The sequence below is a fragment of the Rhinolophus sinicus genome, chromosome 17, assembly GCF_057876585.1.
Source record: "Rhinolophus sinicus isolate RSI-liver-muscle chromosome 17, RSI-T2T, whole genome shotgun sequence".
In the NCBI taxonomy this organism is placed as follows: Eukaryota; Metazoa; Chordata; class Mammalia; order Chiroptera; family Rhinolophidae; genus Rhinolophus; species Rhinolophus sinicus.
This window is the reverse complement of record NC_142517.1, coordinates 205973455-205991226: the sequence shown is the minus strand read 5'-3', so window position 1 is coordinate 205991226 and position 17772 is coordinate 205973455. Positions and strand designations below refer to the sequence as shown.

At 37.1% G+C, this 17772-nt stretch overlaps 1 protein-coding gene across 1 annotated transcript in view; it reads right to left on the bottom strand.

The window, feature by feature from the left end:
- The window catches only part of SP100 (SP100 nuclear body protein), a 70423-nt gene that overhangs the window by 19611 nt on the left and 33040 nt on the right, over positions 1–17772 (bottom strand). Inside the window, exons 10-18 of the mRNA XM_074314727.2 lie at positions 17078–17203; positions 16168–16221; positions 15419–15511; positions 14264–14317; positions 13565–13648; positions 10665–10721; positions 9620–9673; positions 4472–4516; positions 666–725 (exon numbers count right to left, since the gene is read on the bottom strand). Coding sequence (XP_074170828.2) covers positions 666–725; positions 4472–4516; positions 9620–9673; positions 10665–10721; positions 13565–13648; positions 14264–14317; positions 15419–15511; positions 16168–16221; positions 17078–17203 — 627 coding nt within the window. The remainder of the gene's footprint in view (positions 1–665; positions 726–4471; positions 4517–9619; positions 9674–10664; positions 10722–13564; positions 13649–14263; positions 14318–15418; positions 15512–16167; positions 16222–17077; positions 17204–17772) is intronic.

The following is a 17772-nucleotide window of genomic DNA, read 5'->3' as shown; positions in this document are numbered from 1 at the left end:
GGTGATAGGACATGAGAAAGGACAGCTATATCACTTGTGAGTTACACAGTGTTTTATAGCTACTACAATTGACCCTTGAACAATGGGGAGGGAGATTAGCGGCCTCCACCCCCATGTAGTCGAAAATCCGGATATAACTTTTGACTCTACAGTTGGCCCTTCACACACACAGATTCAACCAGCACAAATAGCAAACACTATTGTCAATCTGCAGTTGGGAATCTGTGGTTGGAAATGTGAAAATACTGTTTTCCATCCATGGTTGGTTGAATCACCAGATACGCAACCTGTGGATAGGAAGAGCCGACTGTAATTATTGAAAAAAATCTGCTTACAAGTACGTACACGCAGTTCAAACCTTTGTTGTTCAAAGGACAACTGTATTCGCAGCCTCGAAAGTTATCAGTTCAGCAGAGGCCGCACTGCGTGTCCCCTGGGCTCTGGGTTCTGGTTGCAGACGCATCACCAAGTTATTTGTTTACGGTATTATCATCTTTCAATCCCTGATGTGTTTTGGAAATGTACTAAATCTGATATATTTCTCAATGGCTAGTATAGTTACATAAAGCAATTAGGGAAATAGGTTTGTTACTAAAAGCAAAGAATAAAGCATGGGAATTTAGACATTTAGTTATTGAAAATGTATCCATCTTTTAAAATTTTACCTTTTGGTTTGCGTTTTTTCCGTAGGACTCTATTATTCAGAGCTTGGATTCTCTTTCTCACTGAGAAAACATAAAAACAAATGCTGTGAAAAGTTGCATTGTATATAATAATTCTTTTTAAAAATTCCATTTTACTGTAACTTTTCAAGAGCCTGATGCATAAAGCAAAATATATATATCTTACAGCCATGTACTTACCAAGCCTTAGATGCTTAACCTGGTTTCATCCTAGATTTCATTTTCTTTAACCTCACATTAATACTAATTCATTTATACCCACCAATAAAAAAAAAGAATTTAAGACAGAGTTTCATTTGTATCTCAAGAAACACTGTGAGAATAATAATAACGAGAGCTAATAGTTGTTAAATGCTTATGTACTAGGCACAAATACAAAACCCTTATATCTACTATTCTGTTTATGAGATAGAGACTTTTACTATCCTCATTACCAATGAAGAAAATAAACAACCAGAAATTTAAAAAGTTATGTGTAGCAATGCAGATTTCTTTTGGTTGAGAGGCAGAAATCAATGGCAGCAATGCCAGAATTTGGATTGTCTAGAGAGGTATGATGGTGAGCTACACAGATGAAACACTCACCATTATCTTAGCCCTGAATGAAGATTTTTGGGCTGAAAATACAGTGAAAGTGACGACATGGTTTGGACAAAACATTAGAATCGAAGAAACTAGCCAAGAGAGTATTACCCAAAGGAAATTTTTAGAAATAAAAGTTCAAAGGGTTAAAAAAATGAGAAAGCACAAATAAGGGAAATATTCCTCAGTTGAAAAAAATCTTTTTTCAAGTGTTAGAAAGCCACAGGGTTAGAGATATCAAAGAAGAGTTCATTGGAAACCTATCTCAGGTAAATATGCTCTCAGATTCAGCAGATGATGAGGTGTGGGTGGAAAGATGGTGAGGCATATGCAGGTAGATCTCCTGACTGCCATGTTCACATATGTTGCTCTCTAAGACGGGACCATGAAATGCTCACCCTTCCATTCTGATCTCTCTTTCTCTCTCGCCAGTTCTGTGGTAGGACTACAATTTGGGCTTGTTGAGCAACAGACATCTTAGACAAACACATTCTCTCTTTGTGGTCCTCTGTGTCTCTCTCTGGTACTGTTGGATTCACCTTTCCTTAAACCTGTTGAGGCCATATGAATTAAAGTTATCAATGTAGCCTAGCTCAGATTCACAAAGCTCTCCTTCCTGGGAGATTCTGGGCTTATGACCTACTGACAATATAGAGCTACTGGATCTCTCTTTAAAATTGTTCTTTGTGAATTTCCTTGCTCAAATACCCCACAGGAAGTAGAGGAGCTACTCTTGGGTTCCTTTCTATAGAAGTTGAGTAAGGTGCTCCCTCACCCCTCAAGGCAAGTGAGAAGGATTCAGCCTCAAGGTAATTGATCTGTGTCTCCAGGAATTTGCAGGAGGCAGAGAAATTTAAAAACGCAAGCCTGGAAAGTCTAGAGAAGATGACTCTGTTGGGAGCCAGCTACATGCTCTGACAGTGGGACCATGAAGAGGCATGGTTCTCATGGGCCTTTCTGAGGAAAAGAGGAGCTCAGTTCTTCTTAAGAGGCTCTCTTTTCAGGAGGACCATTTAGATGGATGAGGTGTGGACCTCCTTGAAACTGAGGGACTAAGAGGGAACTGGTAAGCAGTCAGTTGGAGTTCTTGCATTAGGGGAACTTCATTTGAGAGATTCTCTCTGAAGAGGGGTGTCTTTAAAAAACCCACAAATGTGACTCATGCAATCGCCATATCTGGGAGACATGAAGGATCTATCATAGAAGACTATTTCTACTCCTTACCTCCTTCTCTCCTTCCTCCACAAACTGGAATTAGTTAAAAGCAATATGTACTGATCGGAATTAGAGAAGTACGGATGAGAGAAGAGGTTGGCCTCACCCAACTTCCTCACTACATATTTTCCAGTTTTAATATATAAGCTCAGGCTGTTAAATATTGAATGAGAACATACCACTGCTGCTGGAAGGGACTCACATAGCTCTGGGGTTTATCTAAGACTTAACCATGGGGAAGGAAAAGGACCATTTGAGAGAATAGGTTTGAAAAGCAAGCAGGAGAAAAAGCAAATGTGTTTGGATTTACACTACCAATTCCATCTATTTTAATAAAGCAGGTAAGATAAAGAGGTTTTAGAGGTAAAACATCTTAGACCTGAGTAAGTATAATCTGGGAAATAACCAAGATGATAAAGATAAGCATGGAGATAAAATGATAGCTATGCTAGAAATATATGTATAGATTTATTTATACTACATTTAAATATATTTATTTGAACACATTTATTTGAATACACACACACACACACACACACACACACACACACACACATATGTATATGTATATACTACGTTTCCCTGAAAATAAGATCGAGTCTTATGTTAGTTTTTGCTCCAAAAGATGCATTAGGGCTTATGTTCAGGGGATGTCATCCTGAAAAATCATGCTGTGGCTTATTTTCCAATTAGGTATTATTTTTTGGGGAAACACTGTATATATATATATATATATATATATATATATATATATATATATATATATATATATATATATGAGTGACAGGAATACTTGGAAGAAATGGAAAGGAAACAAAATATATCCAAATACATTTTAACTCCAGAGGGAAAACCCTGTCATCTCTACAATGCCATATAAACTTAGTAGCAGTATTTTATATAATATGACGTTAAAGAATGAACAAAAGAAGTAAACCATAAAAAAGAAACCTAAGTAGAATTGGAGAGGAAAGGGAAAGAGACTAGAAGCTAAGTGGAGGAAGTAAAGGAAGAATGTAACAGAAATGAAAAGTTGCAGAACCCCATGTAGAGAATGGTGAGTCACTCAATATTTCCATCCTTTACTGCACAAACTCAGTGTGGTATAAGCGCTGATTGAGTTTGGTTTAAGTAACTATATTTCTCAGACTTAGAACTGATGTGATACTAGGACTCTGTCTTCTGCTTAATTGACTCAAATTTGCTCTGTCTGTTTCTCCTTTTTCTGTCAAGGGCTATGTTCATTAGTTACAACAAACCTTTCTAACGCTTTCTTTATGTCCTTCATTTACCACTTAGGGCTAGCTTGTCTCTGGCCACATATCTCTGTGCTGTATCCAGGTTCCAGCTTCTTTTCTTGCCAAAGGGTATCAGGTTGACAAGAAGACAAATGGAGAGTCTGAATTTTCCTCCTTATTTGAGGAAATCAGTGACTTTGAATGAAAACATGTAGGGCAAGTAGGCAGATTGCTATTTGTTACCCATAATCATTCTCTGTTCCATAGGAATAGAGTTACAGCTGGACCAATGGCTGCCTGATTAGAGATTATATTTTTCAGCCTCACTTGCAGCTAGCTCTGGCCATGTGATTACATTTTGGCCAATGGGATATGAGCAGAAGACTCTGGGTTTTTCCATTAAAAGAAATATGTGGGTGATCTCCCTCTCCATTTATTCCATCCCCACTGTTAGGAGACAATGGCAACCAGATCAGCTTTCTTGGCCCCAGAGGGAAACCATATGTTGAGAAAGGCATGTACTTCCTACCACTTCTGGACTGTTTGATGAAAGAGAAACAGATTATGTGATTTAAACCACATATACATGTGGTTTACATGTGGTTATCTCTTTGTTACAACAATTCAACCTATACCATAAATACACCATTCGTTATGAAGCCCATAGGAGATTTTGGGGCTGCAGCACAGAGAGAGTCTTGTAGGAAGGTCAGGTCTGCAGTAGGGCTCACGGAAGCTCACATTTATACTTACTGTTTTGGAGACTGTTTGTTTTACATATGTGTCTTCTCTTTTCTCCTTCAAACAGAAAAGATAATAATCATTTATAAATGATAAATAGAGTTTAGAATTATAAACAGATTTACAAGCTTTACATGTCAGTAACCCTTAGTTATTTCATTTTTAAGTCCTCCTTCAACTTTTGTGGGGCTAAATCCCCATCTACCAATACAAATCTTGGTTTTGTCATGATACTGAAGACAATAACAGCAACAAAACAACCTACATTTACACAGTACCAATCATTTACAGAATGCTTTTACATATTCACATGAAGTTTTCTCATTCACAGTAAGAAAAATGTAAAAAGCAGCTGAAATCAGGCACAAGCTGACAGCAAAAGAGGGGAGTGTCAAGGACATCAAGGAATAGCAGATTCCAGAGATCACCAGAAAAGTATACATCATGAATTCAGAGGCTTGCGTTGGAAAACTAAAGCTATAATCCATGTTTTTAATAATGAGAGCTTAAGAAACATGTGGAAGAAAAAGAAAGCCATCAGAGAAACAAAGATAAATGTAGAAGGAGAGTAAAAGAGATTAGATGTTTCAGACATTAGAGTGAAGGGTATAGACTATAGAAAGTAGAAAGGGAAACAAGAAAATTTAAAAATAGTTAAGAAAGATCAGAGAGAAAATAATCAATAGATGATAGTGGACAAATCATTGGAGTTTTCAAGGGGGAAAATACAAATACTTGAAGAAATACTTGGAGATAAATTTAAGGGAAAATTCTTGAAATTATAATAAAAAATTGAACATACATTTCATAGATATGCATATTTTCACCTTGTAGCAGAAAAAATTGACTCCAAACAGCCAACCCTTAGATATATTCCAGCAAATTCACTAGACTTTAAAGATAAAGAAAAAAATTGAATGGGAAGCCTCAGCAAAAAGACCTAGTCATATTTTCAAGGGAGGAGCTCTTATTGGCTATCAAGGTTTCCACAGCAATATTTAATGCCACAGGAAAGTGGAAAAAAACCTACAAGATACTTCTAGGAATAATGAGTGAGCAAATTATTTCTCAGGTATAAATAGCAAAAACAAGTACTTTTGAATAAGAAAATACTGGAAATATTGTTCCTGTGAGTCCTTATTGAGAAAACTACTAGAGGACCCACTTCAGCAAACCAAACAGGACTGGAAAAATTTTGACAAAAGGATCACAATGAAAGTGGGGCATGAAATGACAAACTAGAATGTTAAGCATACATGCCCTGACAATATGGAAATAGTGTAATGATAACAACAAAAAAAGTGGGGGGAAGGTAGAAATAAGGGTGGTAGAGCAAAGTCGTTGTCTGTTTTATAGCTAGGAGTCACATGGTGATATTTGGACTAACAAGGAGTATGGGCATACCCTATTTTATTGCACTTTTTTCCAATTTTGAAAGAAGTTCTACTATTTGTAAAATGCTATCAAATAGCATCACATGCTACAGATTTATGAAAGGAAGAGATTGATCAATGTGGTAAACGTCATTGTTCTCTTATTTTAAAAAATTGCCACAGTCACCCCAACCTTCAGCAACCACAATCTTAATCAGTCAGCAGCCACCAACACTGAGGCAAGACCCTTCACCAGCATAAAGATTATGACTTGCTGAAGGCTCAGGTAATGGTTAGCATTTTTTATCAATAAAGTATTCTTTAATTAGGATATATACTTTTTTTAGACAATGATATTATACATTTAATAGACTACAGTATAGTCTAAACATAATTTTTATATGCACTGGGAAACCAAAAAATTTGTGTGACTCACTTTATTGTGATATTTGATTTATTGTGGTGGTCTGAAACCAAACCCACAATATCACCAAAGTATGCTGTAGTCCTTTTATTTCTGAATTAATTTTGCAAAGTCTGTATTTTTTTGCCATGTGGCCACTGCTCAGTTAGTCAGCTAATGATTGGAAAGATATTTCCTTAAATACCTAGAACTATTAAGTCTCCTACATTTTGCCAAGGGGCTCTAAGCATATGTTGATAGATGCCTTCAACACACAGCTAGGCAGTTTACAACTCCACCTTAGCTCTCACTTCCTGCTTGCCAGAGTCTCAAGGCTAGCCAGAGGCGAATGCTCAGGGCTTTTCTAGGTCTTTCCTGAGCATACACACAGCCGTAGGAGCGTACACACTACTTTCCTAGACATGTGTGTGGCTTTCTAGATGTCAGTAATATGTTGGAGTTTTATATATATGTTTATATGTAATTTATTCATACTTATCTACTAAGTGTATTTCTACATTATATTGAAAATTTATATACTATATAATTAAATTTTATAAATAAATAAAATACAACATATATATATATATATATATATATATATATATATATATAGTGTTTTGTGTGTGTGTGTGATAATATATGTATTCTCAGAATTCACGCGTTTTTGAACACCTCCATTGCTATTAGCTTAGTCCAATCCACCATCACACTTGCCAAGACCATTGCAATAGCCTCCTTATGGATCTCTCATCCTATCCTCCTAAAGTCTATTTCCCATGTGGATTCCAGAGCAATCTTTAAAAAACATAATTCATATCATATAATTCCTCAGTTCAAAACTCTCAAATGCTTTCTCCTCTTACTAAGACAAGAATCCAAAGGCTTTACCATGACTTAGGAATTCTACATGACCTTGAAAAACCATTTCCCACTCCATTCTGATTACTTCCCCAGCCAGTGGCCTCCTTGTTATTCTCCAAAAGACCATTCACATCCTGTCTGTCTTTCCACTAAGGTCTTCTCAGACTCAGCTTTGTGGTTTAGTCTCTCACCTCACTCAAATATCCACTTATGTGTCGGTTTGTCAATGAGGCTCTCTCTGAACACCCTATATAAGATGGCATGTTTCTGTCACTCCATAAATCATTACTTTTCATTTTTCTTTACAGTTTTGTCACCATCTAAAATATTATATATATTTATTTTTGTCTTGTCTATGTCCCCCCAGTAAGCTCAGTAAGATTTTGTTCCCTTCTTTGTCTTTATTGATCAGCTCTAGCAACAAATATGAATCTAAAACAAAAGAATAAATAAATAGTGAGATATATCATATTCATAAATTGGAAAAAATTCAATATTTTAGAGATGTTAATTTTTTCCAAAATAATTTTCTGTAATTTCAACAAAAATTCAACAGGGTTTTCAAGGGAACTTGACACGATGATACCAAAATTTATATGAAAGAGCAAATGACTATACTAGATAAAACAATTTTGAAAAATAAAAATAAAATTGACAGAAACTTGCTTTTCCATATATGAAGATATTATAAAGTTATAGTACGTATAGAGTACACTATGTATTGATGCAGAATAGCTAGAACAATGGCTCAGACTAGAAAACCCAGTAAGTGCAAAGGTCCTGATGCAGAAACTGAGTTTATTCAAGGAGGTCAGAGTAGTGAATGAGGGAAAGAAATGTAAGAGATGAGACTTAGGAGGTAATCAGGAGCAGCTTAAATAATACTTTGTAGGCATGGTAAGGAGTTTAGACTTTTTTCTGGGTTCAACTGGAAACCATTGAAAGGTTGTGCAGTCGGGTGACAGACTGTTGAGTGGAGAATGAATTATAGGTGGCAGAATGGAAGCAGAATGACCAGTTAGGAGGACTCTGCAGTATTCCATATGCAAGATAATGGGACTTGAACTGGGATAGTGGCAGGGGAGATAAGGAATGGACACGTTAGATATACAGTTTTGAAACTTGATGATGAGTGAATGTGGGGGGGTTAGGAAAAGGGAGGAATCAAGCACACCTTCAATTCACTGCAGCTACACTGCAATGGGGGAAAAGATATTCATAGTAACAAAGAAATCTGTACAACAGATAAAAAATTTTTGAAAAAGTATAAGAAAATCCTTAGTGGAAGACTCATGTGGTCTAAATAACACATGAATAAGTGGGTATAAATCTGTGTCTTCCCCAAGTTAATCTGCAAATTCAGTGCATTTCTGAGCAGAGGTCCCAATGAACTTGGAAAGGAGGTAGGGGAAATCTTGAGTTGATTCTAGAATTCACCCCCAATGAGTCATCAGGATGGCGGTACCTTTGAGCTCTACTTTGTTTTCTGTAGCCCCTTTGATTGCAAACCAAAAAGTAGTATATAAATAGGTAAAGGCACTGTGTGATCAAAGTGGTGATTCAGATCACAATATAATTGTGGAAGAAATATTTTAGTAATTCCCACCTCACATATACACAAAGAAGCAACACCTAGGGGTTATAAGATGTAAACAGTAAAAATGATCAGATACTTCAAACACCCTAAAATCAAATATAGAATAACATTTTCAAAATCTTCAGCTAGAAATGGCTGCTGTAAATATGCTAGGAGACCCAAGAATTAGAGAGAAAAAGCTGACCAATTCGACTACCTACAAATTTATAACTTCTCTAGGACCAAAGATCCCACTAAGAAATCGAAACAAAAATAACAAATAGGACAACCTACTAGCAACATATATGACTAAGATTTAATAGATATGTATATCTTACCTAAGAATTTCTAGTGAGCAATAATAAATAGTTACTGTTTTTTTTAAAAAAGGATTTCTATATTCATTCAGCATGGTAAGACGAAGACAAACACCACAATAGGAAACACTGACACAGCATGCTATGGCGAAGGGTTCTATGAAGAAGACAAACAAATGACCAACAACAAATGAAAACTGCTCAGTCACACTAAAAATGAAATAGTGTATATTAAAGCACCCTTAAATACAACTTTTTTTATAGCTCTTAAAAATGTTAAATGTATTTATTGTCTAGGTATGATATATTAATTTTAAAAAGCAAGAAGAGGAAAAGTATGCATAGAGTTAGTCTATTTAGATAAATAAAACGATAGTCCAAAAGGTACTAATATATGCATAGAAAAATTCTGGAAAGATATACACCCATATTTATAATCAACATATAATTTAAAATCAGAATAAAAAGCAACATGAAGAGATGAGCATGTTGAAAAAAATAGTTACTTTAAAAGACATTATTTTTTTGTCTTACAAAAGGTATAGAAGAAAACTGATAATAAACTTTAGCATTGAAAAATAGTTCATTTGTAACATAAAAATCAAGTAAATTGTTATTCACTCTTACTTCTTTTCCCACTGTGTTTTTCCAAAGTAGAATTGCATCCAGTATCCACGATATCTAGAAAGTAATAGGTGGTAGTCAGAGAACTGTAATTTATAAATAAAAGTTACAAACCTTATGACAATTCACATTGTGGAAAGCTTGAGTTTATAAGGATGTTCTGTGTATTGTTTCTCTGTCTTCTTCTAAAGGAATCAGACAGGTACAAGTTGATGTCTAAGGCCTTTATTTCTCTGAGACTTTGAAAAGAACCCTTCATAACTTATGTGCAATGGTTTCATCATTTATGAGACCGGGATAGCAAAAGTTATCATGTTCAGACTTTAGATTTTTTAAATGAAGAATAAGATCTCATTTGCAAAAGTTAATGAGAAATCACTATTAAATCAATCGCATGCTGGAGGGCATGCTTCAAAATTATATGTTGAGTTTAAGAATAGTTATTTGAGATCTTTTTCCTAACAAGTAGCAGGACCACTTATTTGCCTTTTGAAGCATTTCCAAGGTTGTGACAAAATGACACTATTATCTTCCACCAGAAGAAGAGTTGGATTTCTTTGTTCCATAAACAAGGGTGGAAATCACTACGTAAGTCCAACACTTTGGTATTGATATGCTAAAGAGTAAATGAGATACTGCCTTTGTTTGTTTGTTTTTTTAACCAGTGTATTTCTACTACATCTTCCATGTACAACCAACAGGGCCCATTCTGTTCAACACAGCTGTAATCATGATCTCTGGCCTCCCTGCTGTTCCCCAAAGGGTCAGCTCAAACAAATGTAGAGAATGGGATTCTGACATAGACTAGACTCCTTCCTGGTTGAACTGTGCTCAGACTCTGGTGCAGCAGGAAACGGGAACTCTGATTTCAGACTGTTCACATCCTGCAGCCCAGGCCTGTGACTCTCACATTCATAACTGAGTCACTCCCTGCTGCTGAGCCGTCTGATGTTGTCCTTCCTTAAACCCTGATCACCCATCACTGATGTGCCCAGGATCTGTGGTATCTGCTGAACCACCTCCACCCAGAAACCCTCAGTGGCCTTACCCATCATATCAGATGCTTGGCTACTTTCTGTCCTTGCTTCTTTGCCTCTTGGCACACCTTTTGAAAAACACATGACACAGGAACACTTCTCATTTCCAAGTCCTCAGAGATCTGCTCCTACATTATGATTTGTAAAAAAGTTTTATTTCCGTCCCCCTGCCCTCCAACCACCCTCCTTTCCCTCACTCCTACGTCAAAGGATGGCTCTACCTCCAAAATCTCTTTATCTATTATTGCTCCTCATTGTCCCTGTCCCTTCCTTCCAACCTGGTTTTTCTCTTATCGTTTCTCTGTCCCAAATCTGTATCTCTGTTGTTTTTTTAATTTTTTTTTTTTAAATTTTTTTTACTTATTTTTTTTAAATTTATTGGGGTGACAATTGTTAGTAAAATTACATAGACTTCAGGTGTACAATTCTGTATTACATCATCTATAAATCCCATTGTGTGTTTACCAATCTCTGTTGCTGTTTTTTAAATTTTTTTCTTTATATGCTTCTCCCATCCATTCCTTAATGACATTTTTTACAAACATTTGTATTTACTTTTGTGATGTTACTATTTTCCAGAAATATTGTTACATTTATTTATATGTCTACACATATGTATATATAATTCAATTATTAAAATAATTTTTCTAAACATTCCATATAATTACTCTAATAAGCTAAATTTTGCCAGACATATTTCCAAATGTTGAAAAACAGAAAGTGAACAATTCTTTCCATCGACTCAACAAGCTTCCTAAGCTTCTCTCATGTGCCAGGTGCTGAATGGACACCAGCAATGACACAGGACACAAGCCTGCTGAAGCTCGTCAGTCTTAACAGGAACCATGAAATTGACACATAAAGAAGTGAGCGTATTGAAAGATGAAGAGTGTTAGGACACACACTGTACAGGATACTCGAGGGGAGCATAAGGCAGGAAGAACTACCCTAAGTTTGAGATGTGAGGTTTTCAGAGATTGTTACCACTTTGGTCAGTGTTGCTCAAGCAGTAGTTCTCTGTAATCAGAAGTGTCTGGATGCTGATGGGAACCACTTTGAGCACCTCTTGTAACTACAGAAGTCAAACATGACTTGTACTCATCTTTCATTATTGGTATATTTTAATAGTTTTATTTCCTTTCTTAAAATGTGTATATATTTTTTGGCACCCTCTGTATCTTGGGGATTATCCTTCCTCCCATCCCCACCAAACCCCCATCTGATGATATTTGGATTCCATATCCACTTAGAAAAACTCCAAACTTACTCAGATACCTTTTCATTTAAGACCCCAGCCTACCTTCTCCATTCTTTCTCCTTTCATTATCTACTCAGTGTCACCTCCCTCCATTCAGGAGCCCGGCTCTTCTTTCTCTTTGGCTTCCTCAAGCCTGACGACGTAGCCCTAATCTGTGCACAAGTCTGTCTCTGTATGAGTGTGTGTTCATTTGTGTGCACATGTCCAGCAATGCTTTTGGGGGAGGGAAAGGGAAGAAGGAAGAGCTTTTCCTCTATGCCTACAGGGAAATAAAGATAACTGATAAGTAGCATCAGAATTGCCTTCTCCGCCACTTGCTAACAGGCTGGCATCTCTTCTGACTCTCTTCTATTCCTTTGAAGAGCTTTGAATCCATAGGACACTGAAGTGAAATAAGGAAATGACGGACAATAGATGTGACCAGGGAACACACTTCAGTGTGGTCATGTTGAACTATGTTCACAGCTCAGGTGAGCTGAGAAAAAATACACCTACTGCAATGACTACAGCTCAGATCCAAGAGGTCTTTGCTCTGTCTCGTTCTATCCAGCCATACTTCATTGTCTTCCTGTTTCTCAGTTTTCTGCTTGTTGCCCTGCCTTACACATTTCTATCTCCATCTCTTTGATTCTGTGTTGTCTTCTCTTTTTTTTATCAATGATATTGTAAATATCTGGTTATTTTTATTTCTCTCTTCATCCCTTTTAGCCTTGGTGTTATTCTAGGTGTTTTGTGTACCATATAGCTGGCTCTATTCCTGCCTCTTTGTTTCTTCATGATTTTCATTTTCCCCTGTCTGTCTCTATATATACATACTTCAATACCCACACCAATATTGGTGGTTGTATATCTACCACCAATATGTATACACACATATATGTGTGTATGTATACATATACATATATAGTTGTTAAATAAATTTTCTTGCATCAGGCACTGATACATTTCCCTGTGAATATGCCAGGTCCCTTGGAACTCCTGTTTGGAAATTGTTCATGTGACATAGCCCTTATCTTCCTGCCTGTTACATACAACAGTCACCTTTCTTGACCCTTATCCATTTGTACATCAATTTCTTCATCTCCAAATGGGGACAGCATGAGTTAGCCTACCTAAGTCTTAAGGATTTTGTGATGACAAAGTAAGATCTTATTTGGCAAAGTCCTTTAAAATAACATGATACAATCCAATTACAATGTGATGGACATCTGTCAAAAACTATACTAAAGTTTCAGAGTGATTGATCTGAAGCTTTTATTTCTGTCTATAATTACATAGCAGGGCCAGTTATTTTTGAGGCTTTTACAATTACAAATATTATCAGTGTCAATCAATATATCACTACAGAAATCTAAGATCGTAGTAAAAGAAAGCATGACAGTAAGAATTAAAAAAGACTCATCATTTTGGTAATTATTTTTTTCTACAACAGAGATACACAATTACATACATTCAGTTAATACGTTTTATCCTGGTGAACATCAGCTTATAATAATTTCCTGCCTCCTTCCATTTTATAAAACGTTGAAAGTAGTTCCCAGGATTAACTGGATACAAGGTAGTCATGGCGCTCAGAATAAAATGCATCTGGAAACAATAGCTTTTAATTCCTGACATTCGCAGGCCAACGCTTGGCATCCTAATCTTCTTTACCTGTCCCATTTCTTAGGGCTGAGCTAGAAGTGTCCTGAGGTTCTTCTGCATCAGTCAGTTCTGAACTGTCAGTACTGCTGGTCCCTGCAGAAAGAAATGAAATTCCATAACAGTCTCAGTGTGTGTTATAGGAACCAATCCAACATGAAATTCTTCAAAAGGAAAATGGAAAAGGGAAGCTCGTGTAGGAAGGAGTAGAAATATTCCTACCACTAGGCCACACTTTGGCTCCAACTGCCCTGTTGGTAAGGTTGCTCCAGGAACCAGCCCCAAGAACTGGGGTTAACTTTGCTGTGGAAGGCACTCCCGTTTGTCACCATCATTACACTTCTTACCCTTACCACTTGTCTGCACATACTTCTGCTTCCGGCTCTGCTTCTTATTGGGGAACCATGTAAACAACATTTTGAGGATGTCAGAGCCTCCATCGCTGGGCTCTCAGTGACTGCGCGCCGCAGAGAACCCCTCCACCCTGGGAACCACTTCATCCGTTATGTGAGTGAACAATAAACTTGTATGGCGCTTGTGCCATTGAACTTTCACATGACTTAGTCCAGCCCATCTATAATGTATAAGGTGCATCATCCAAAATCCCTACAAATTACTTTTTAAATTTTAAAGTATATAATAAAAAATTTGAATGAAGCTTCGTAGCAAAGAAAACCATTTGTTACATCAAGAGTTGTTCATTGCTCTTACGTCTTTTCTTATTGCTCGTCGTCCAGGTAGATTGGTGTCCAATATTTGCAGGATCTGGGAAATAAAGGGAAACACAACCAGTAATCTATAATGAAAAGAATTGTAAATCTTATGTCTCCTCACATTGTAGAAGGATTTGGAACATAAAGACAAGATGATGATTATTTCTGTCGGTTCCCATCTAAAGGAAAGAGATCAACACGAAATGCAGCAAAGACCCACAATCCTTTAGCCCATATACAAAAATCAAAGCAGTTTTGAAAACCAACATTTTGCCTTGGTTTGTAGCTAACTAATCTGGCAGTGAATCTGCATTTGAGCTGCCATGAGTCCCTGTAAAACGTTTATTTATCACACGTGTGAATTCCCGCAATTTGCTGCAGAAACATTAATGCAATATATTTAAGATCGGAATTCTTGCCCAGACCCTGTTGGGTGTTTGTAACACATAGGATGTAAACCACAGTGTCTTTCTAAAACAATAAAGCATCATTATTTTACATCTGCCTTCAGAGGTTTTGAATAAAGGATTATGGATGTTTGCTAGGGGTCAAGTCTGCCTCTTCTGGTAACTTTCCATGTGCGATGTGTATAAGATCCTTATTTGTTTATCATGGAGTTTCCCCATCTGTGGAATGAGGGAAGAATAGTTATCTGGCCTACATTTCAGGCTGTTGTAAATGTAAAAGGGTACCTTTTTTGTGAAGATATTTCCAGATATCACTGTATAAGTCAATCTCATTTGGGAGTCATCTGTCGAAAGCTATAAATTAATTTGATGGTAACAACCAGAAGCTTTCACTTCTGTTAATAAAGAGTATGACCAGAATCTTTTGAATTTTGGGACAAAATCAATCAATGGCAGGCAGACGCTGCTCTCTACGAAATAGGTGGTGAGTAGGGGTGGACATTACTCTATAATCCAATACTTCCAGGGATAAAATGACTGAGAACATGTAGTAAGACAGCACTGCCATTCAACTAGGGCCATGTTGTTAAGCCTGAATTCATAATGATTTCTTTCTTTGCCATTTTCAAAATGGCCACATGAGATCAATGCCGACAAGGGGCTCCCAGGTGTGGTGTGTGCTCAGAGAAACAGGAGCTCTGAACTGAGACTCCTGATGTCCTGGACCCGGTGACGGCCGTCCTTACCCCTCTCATCAGGACCGCTTCTCAGTACATAGCTACAGTCGGGGAGGGTCTCCTCTTCCTCACTGAACTCCGAAGAATCTTTAGAAAATCTCACTGCAGAAGAAGCAAAGGTCCCTTGAAGGTCTCAGTGTATGACAAAGGAATCAACAGAGGAAAAACTTGGGAAGCAATAAAAACCCAGGTCAATACTGTCCCTCTCTCAGACCTGCAAGATCTGCCTTTTGTATTCACTTGACTGTCCCTCCTTAGCTGGAGGCTAAGATATTTCACTCCTAATGGGCATGTCTTTTGTGTTCTGGCCCTCTGTTTTCTTATAGCAGATTCTCTTTCTTCTTTTATTTGTACTTTATAAATTTGTTGTTGTTTTTGTATCTGCATTTGTATTGATTTTTAGCTCTGCTTCTCTCCCAGGCAGTGTTAAAAGTCTGCTCTTGAGGAAGGCAGATCTCCCACTTTGCTGCTTCCCAGGTTGACTTTGTGAAATAGAGCCACACCCTTCTGTCATCTAATATCCTAGGAATGTTTACTTGAAAAATATTTAAAATTCTATTGTGTTTGTCTTTGACTTCTTTGTGTTTATATGTTACAGCCATTAGCCTAAGTAACTAATACACAAGTTAAAATCCACACCGGCTAAAATGAAAACAAATTCATATTTTACTTTGAAAGACATAAAAAAGAGTTAGAATAAATATCTTGCAGAAAACACTGCTCACTTATAACTATGAAGAGTTCTTATTTACTCTTACCCCTTTTCCAATGTCTTTCACTGCTTGTAGGTGATTTTGTGAAATGCATGTGCTCTGTAAAATAAAAGGGAAGAAACAGCTATTTACACACAAAAGTCTTACAAATTCTATGACAACGCACATGGCAGAGAGGATTTATGATAATACGGATGTTGAGATGATCATTTCCCTCTCTTTCCTTCAAATGAATCCAGTTCTGGTGCCCAGGATCATAATGCTGGGTTCCTATTGGCTCTCCCTTTAGCCTCTGTGTGAATTTGTAAATGACCTCTAAACTTACTATCCTCAGTTTCCTCATCTATAAAGCTGGGATGACTTAGTTACCCTATCTCCCTGTTAAGGTTTCTGTGAAAGCAAAATGAACCTTTATTTACAAAAGCCCTGTGAAAAATCACAATGTAAGCCAATGGTTTAACTATCACTTGGGATTGAGAGCAGTTGTTCTGAACCTATTTCTCCATCAACAATTAAATAGCAGCACAAATTATTCTTTGAAGACTTTCTAAGTTGGTGACTAATGACAAAATTACAAACAAATAAAGGAATACGGTGCTTACTATGCTCTATAGGATATAAAGTATATTGCTTGCAAATAAGTACATTATTTCAACTCTTTAGCATTAATAGATATGCTAGTACATAGTAAAAAGTCATTTTATTAGAATATTTTTGCTACATTTTCAATATATCAATGAATTGGGCTCCTCCAGTTAAACAACAGTTTATAATGCCTTCTTATCTCTTTCCATTTCCCAATAGGGCTAGAGATGTTATTGCAGAAAATGATATCCTGGAAGTAATAGAATCAAGGTATATGGAGAATGTAAGGATAAGATTCACCAGGAAAACAGAGCCCTAAATTTAGACATGGGATATTTGTCATCCAGGAACGCAATCTTAATATTCTTACCTAGTTCAGTCTGGGGTCCTGAGCAGGTGACTTCATGGGTCTCTCCTCTCTCACTTGATCCTAACGAGTCAAGGTCATTGACCTCTGCACAAGGAACAAGACGCTCTAGGTGTCTCAGTGTGTGACCTAGGAACCGATTCAGCAGGAAATTCCCAAATAAAACATGGAAGAATCCTGAAACCCCATGCAAAGCATGGCCTGCACCCAGGCCACCTTGGTCTGCCCTTCTCAGTCGCCAGCCTTACAGGTTAGTGATGCTCCATTTCCTGTCCCCAGAGGAGACATAATTCACTGGCAGGGGCATCTCTGCTCTAGTTGAACCTGACCTTCCTACACTTGTCTCTCTTCTGCCTCTTACCCCTTCTGTTGTCATTTCACACTTCCCACGTCTGCTGTTTCTCATGCTGGGAGGCCTTGGAAATCTTGTGTTGGAGATGGGGAGCCTCCTCCACCCCCGGGTGCCTCTTGAACTGTTCGTAAGGCTGAGAAATATTCCTCTCTTGTGTCTGTTCCATAGACCTATTTTGGAACTACATTTAGAGTAGTTTGCCTGCACTAAGGCACAAGTTAGAATGCACACTAAAAACTGAGCAAATGTACATTTTACTTTCAGAGATCTAGTGGAGTAAATAGAATGAATGTATTATTTGAAGTATTGGTCCTTTGTAATGTCAAGATCAGGTAAAAATTTTATT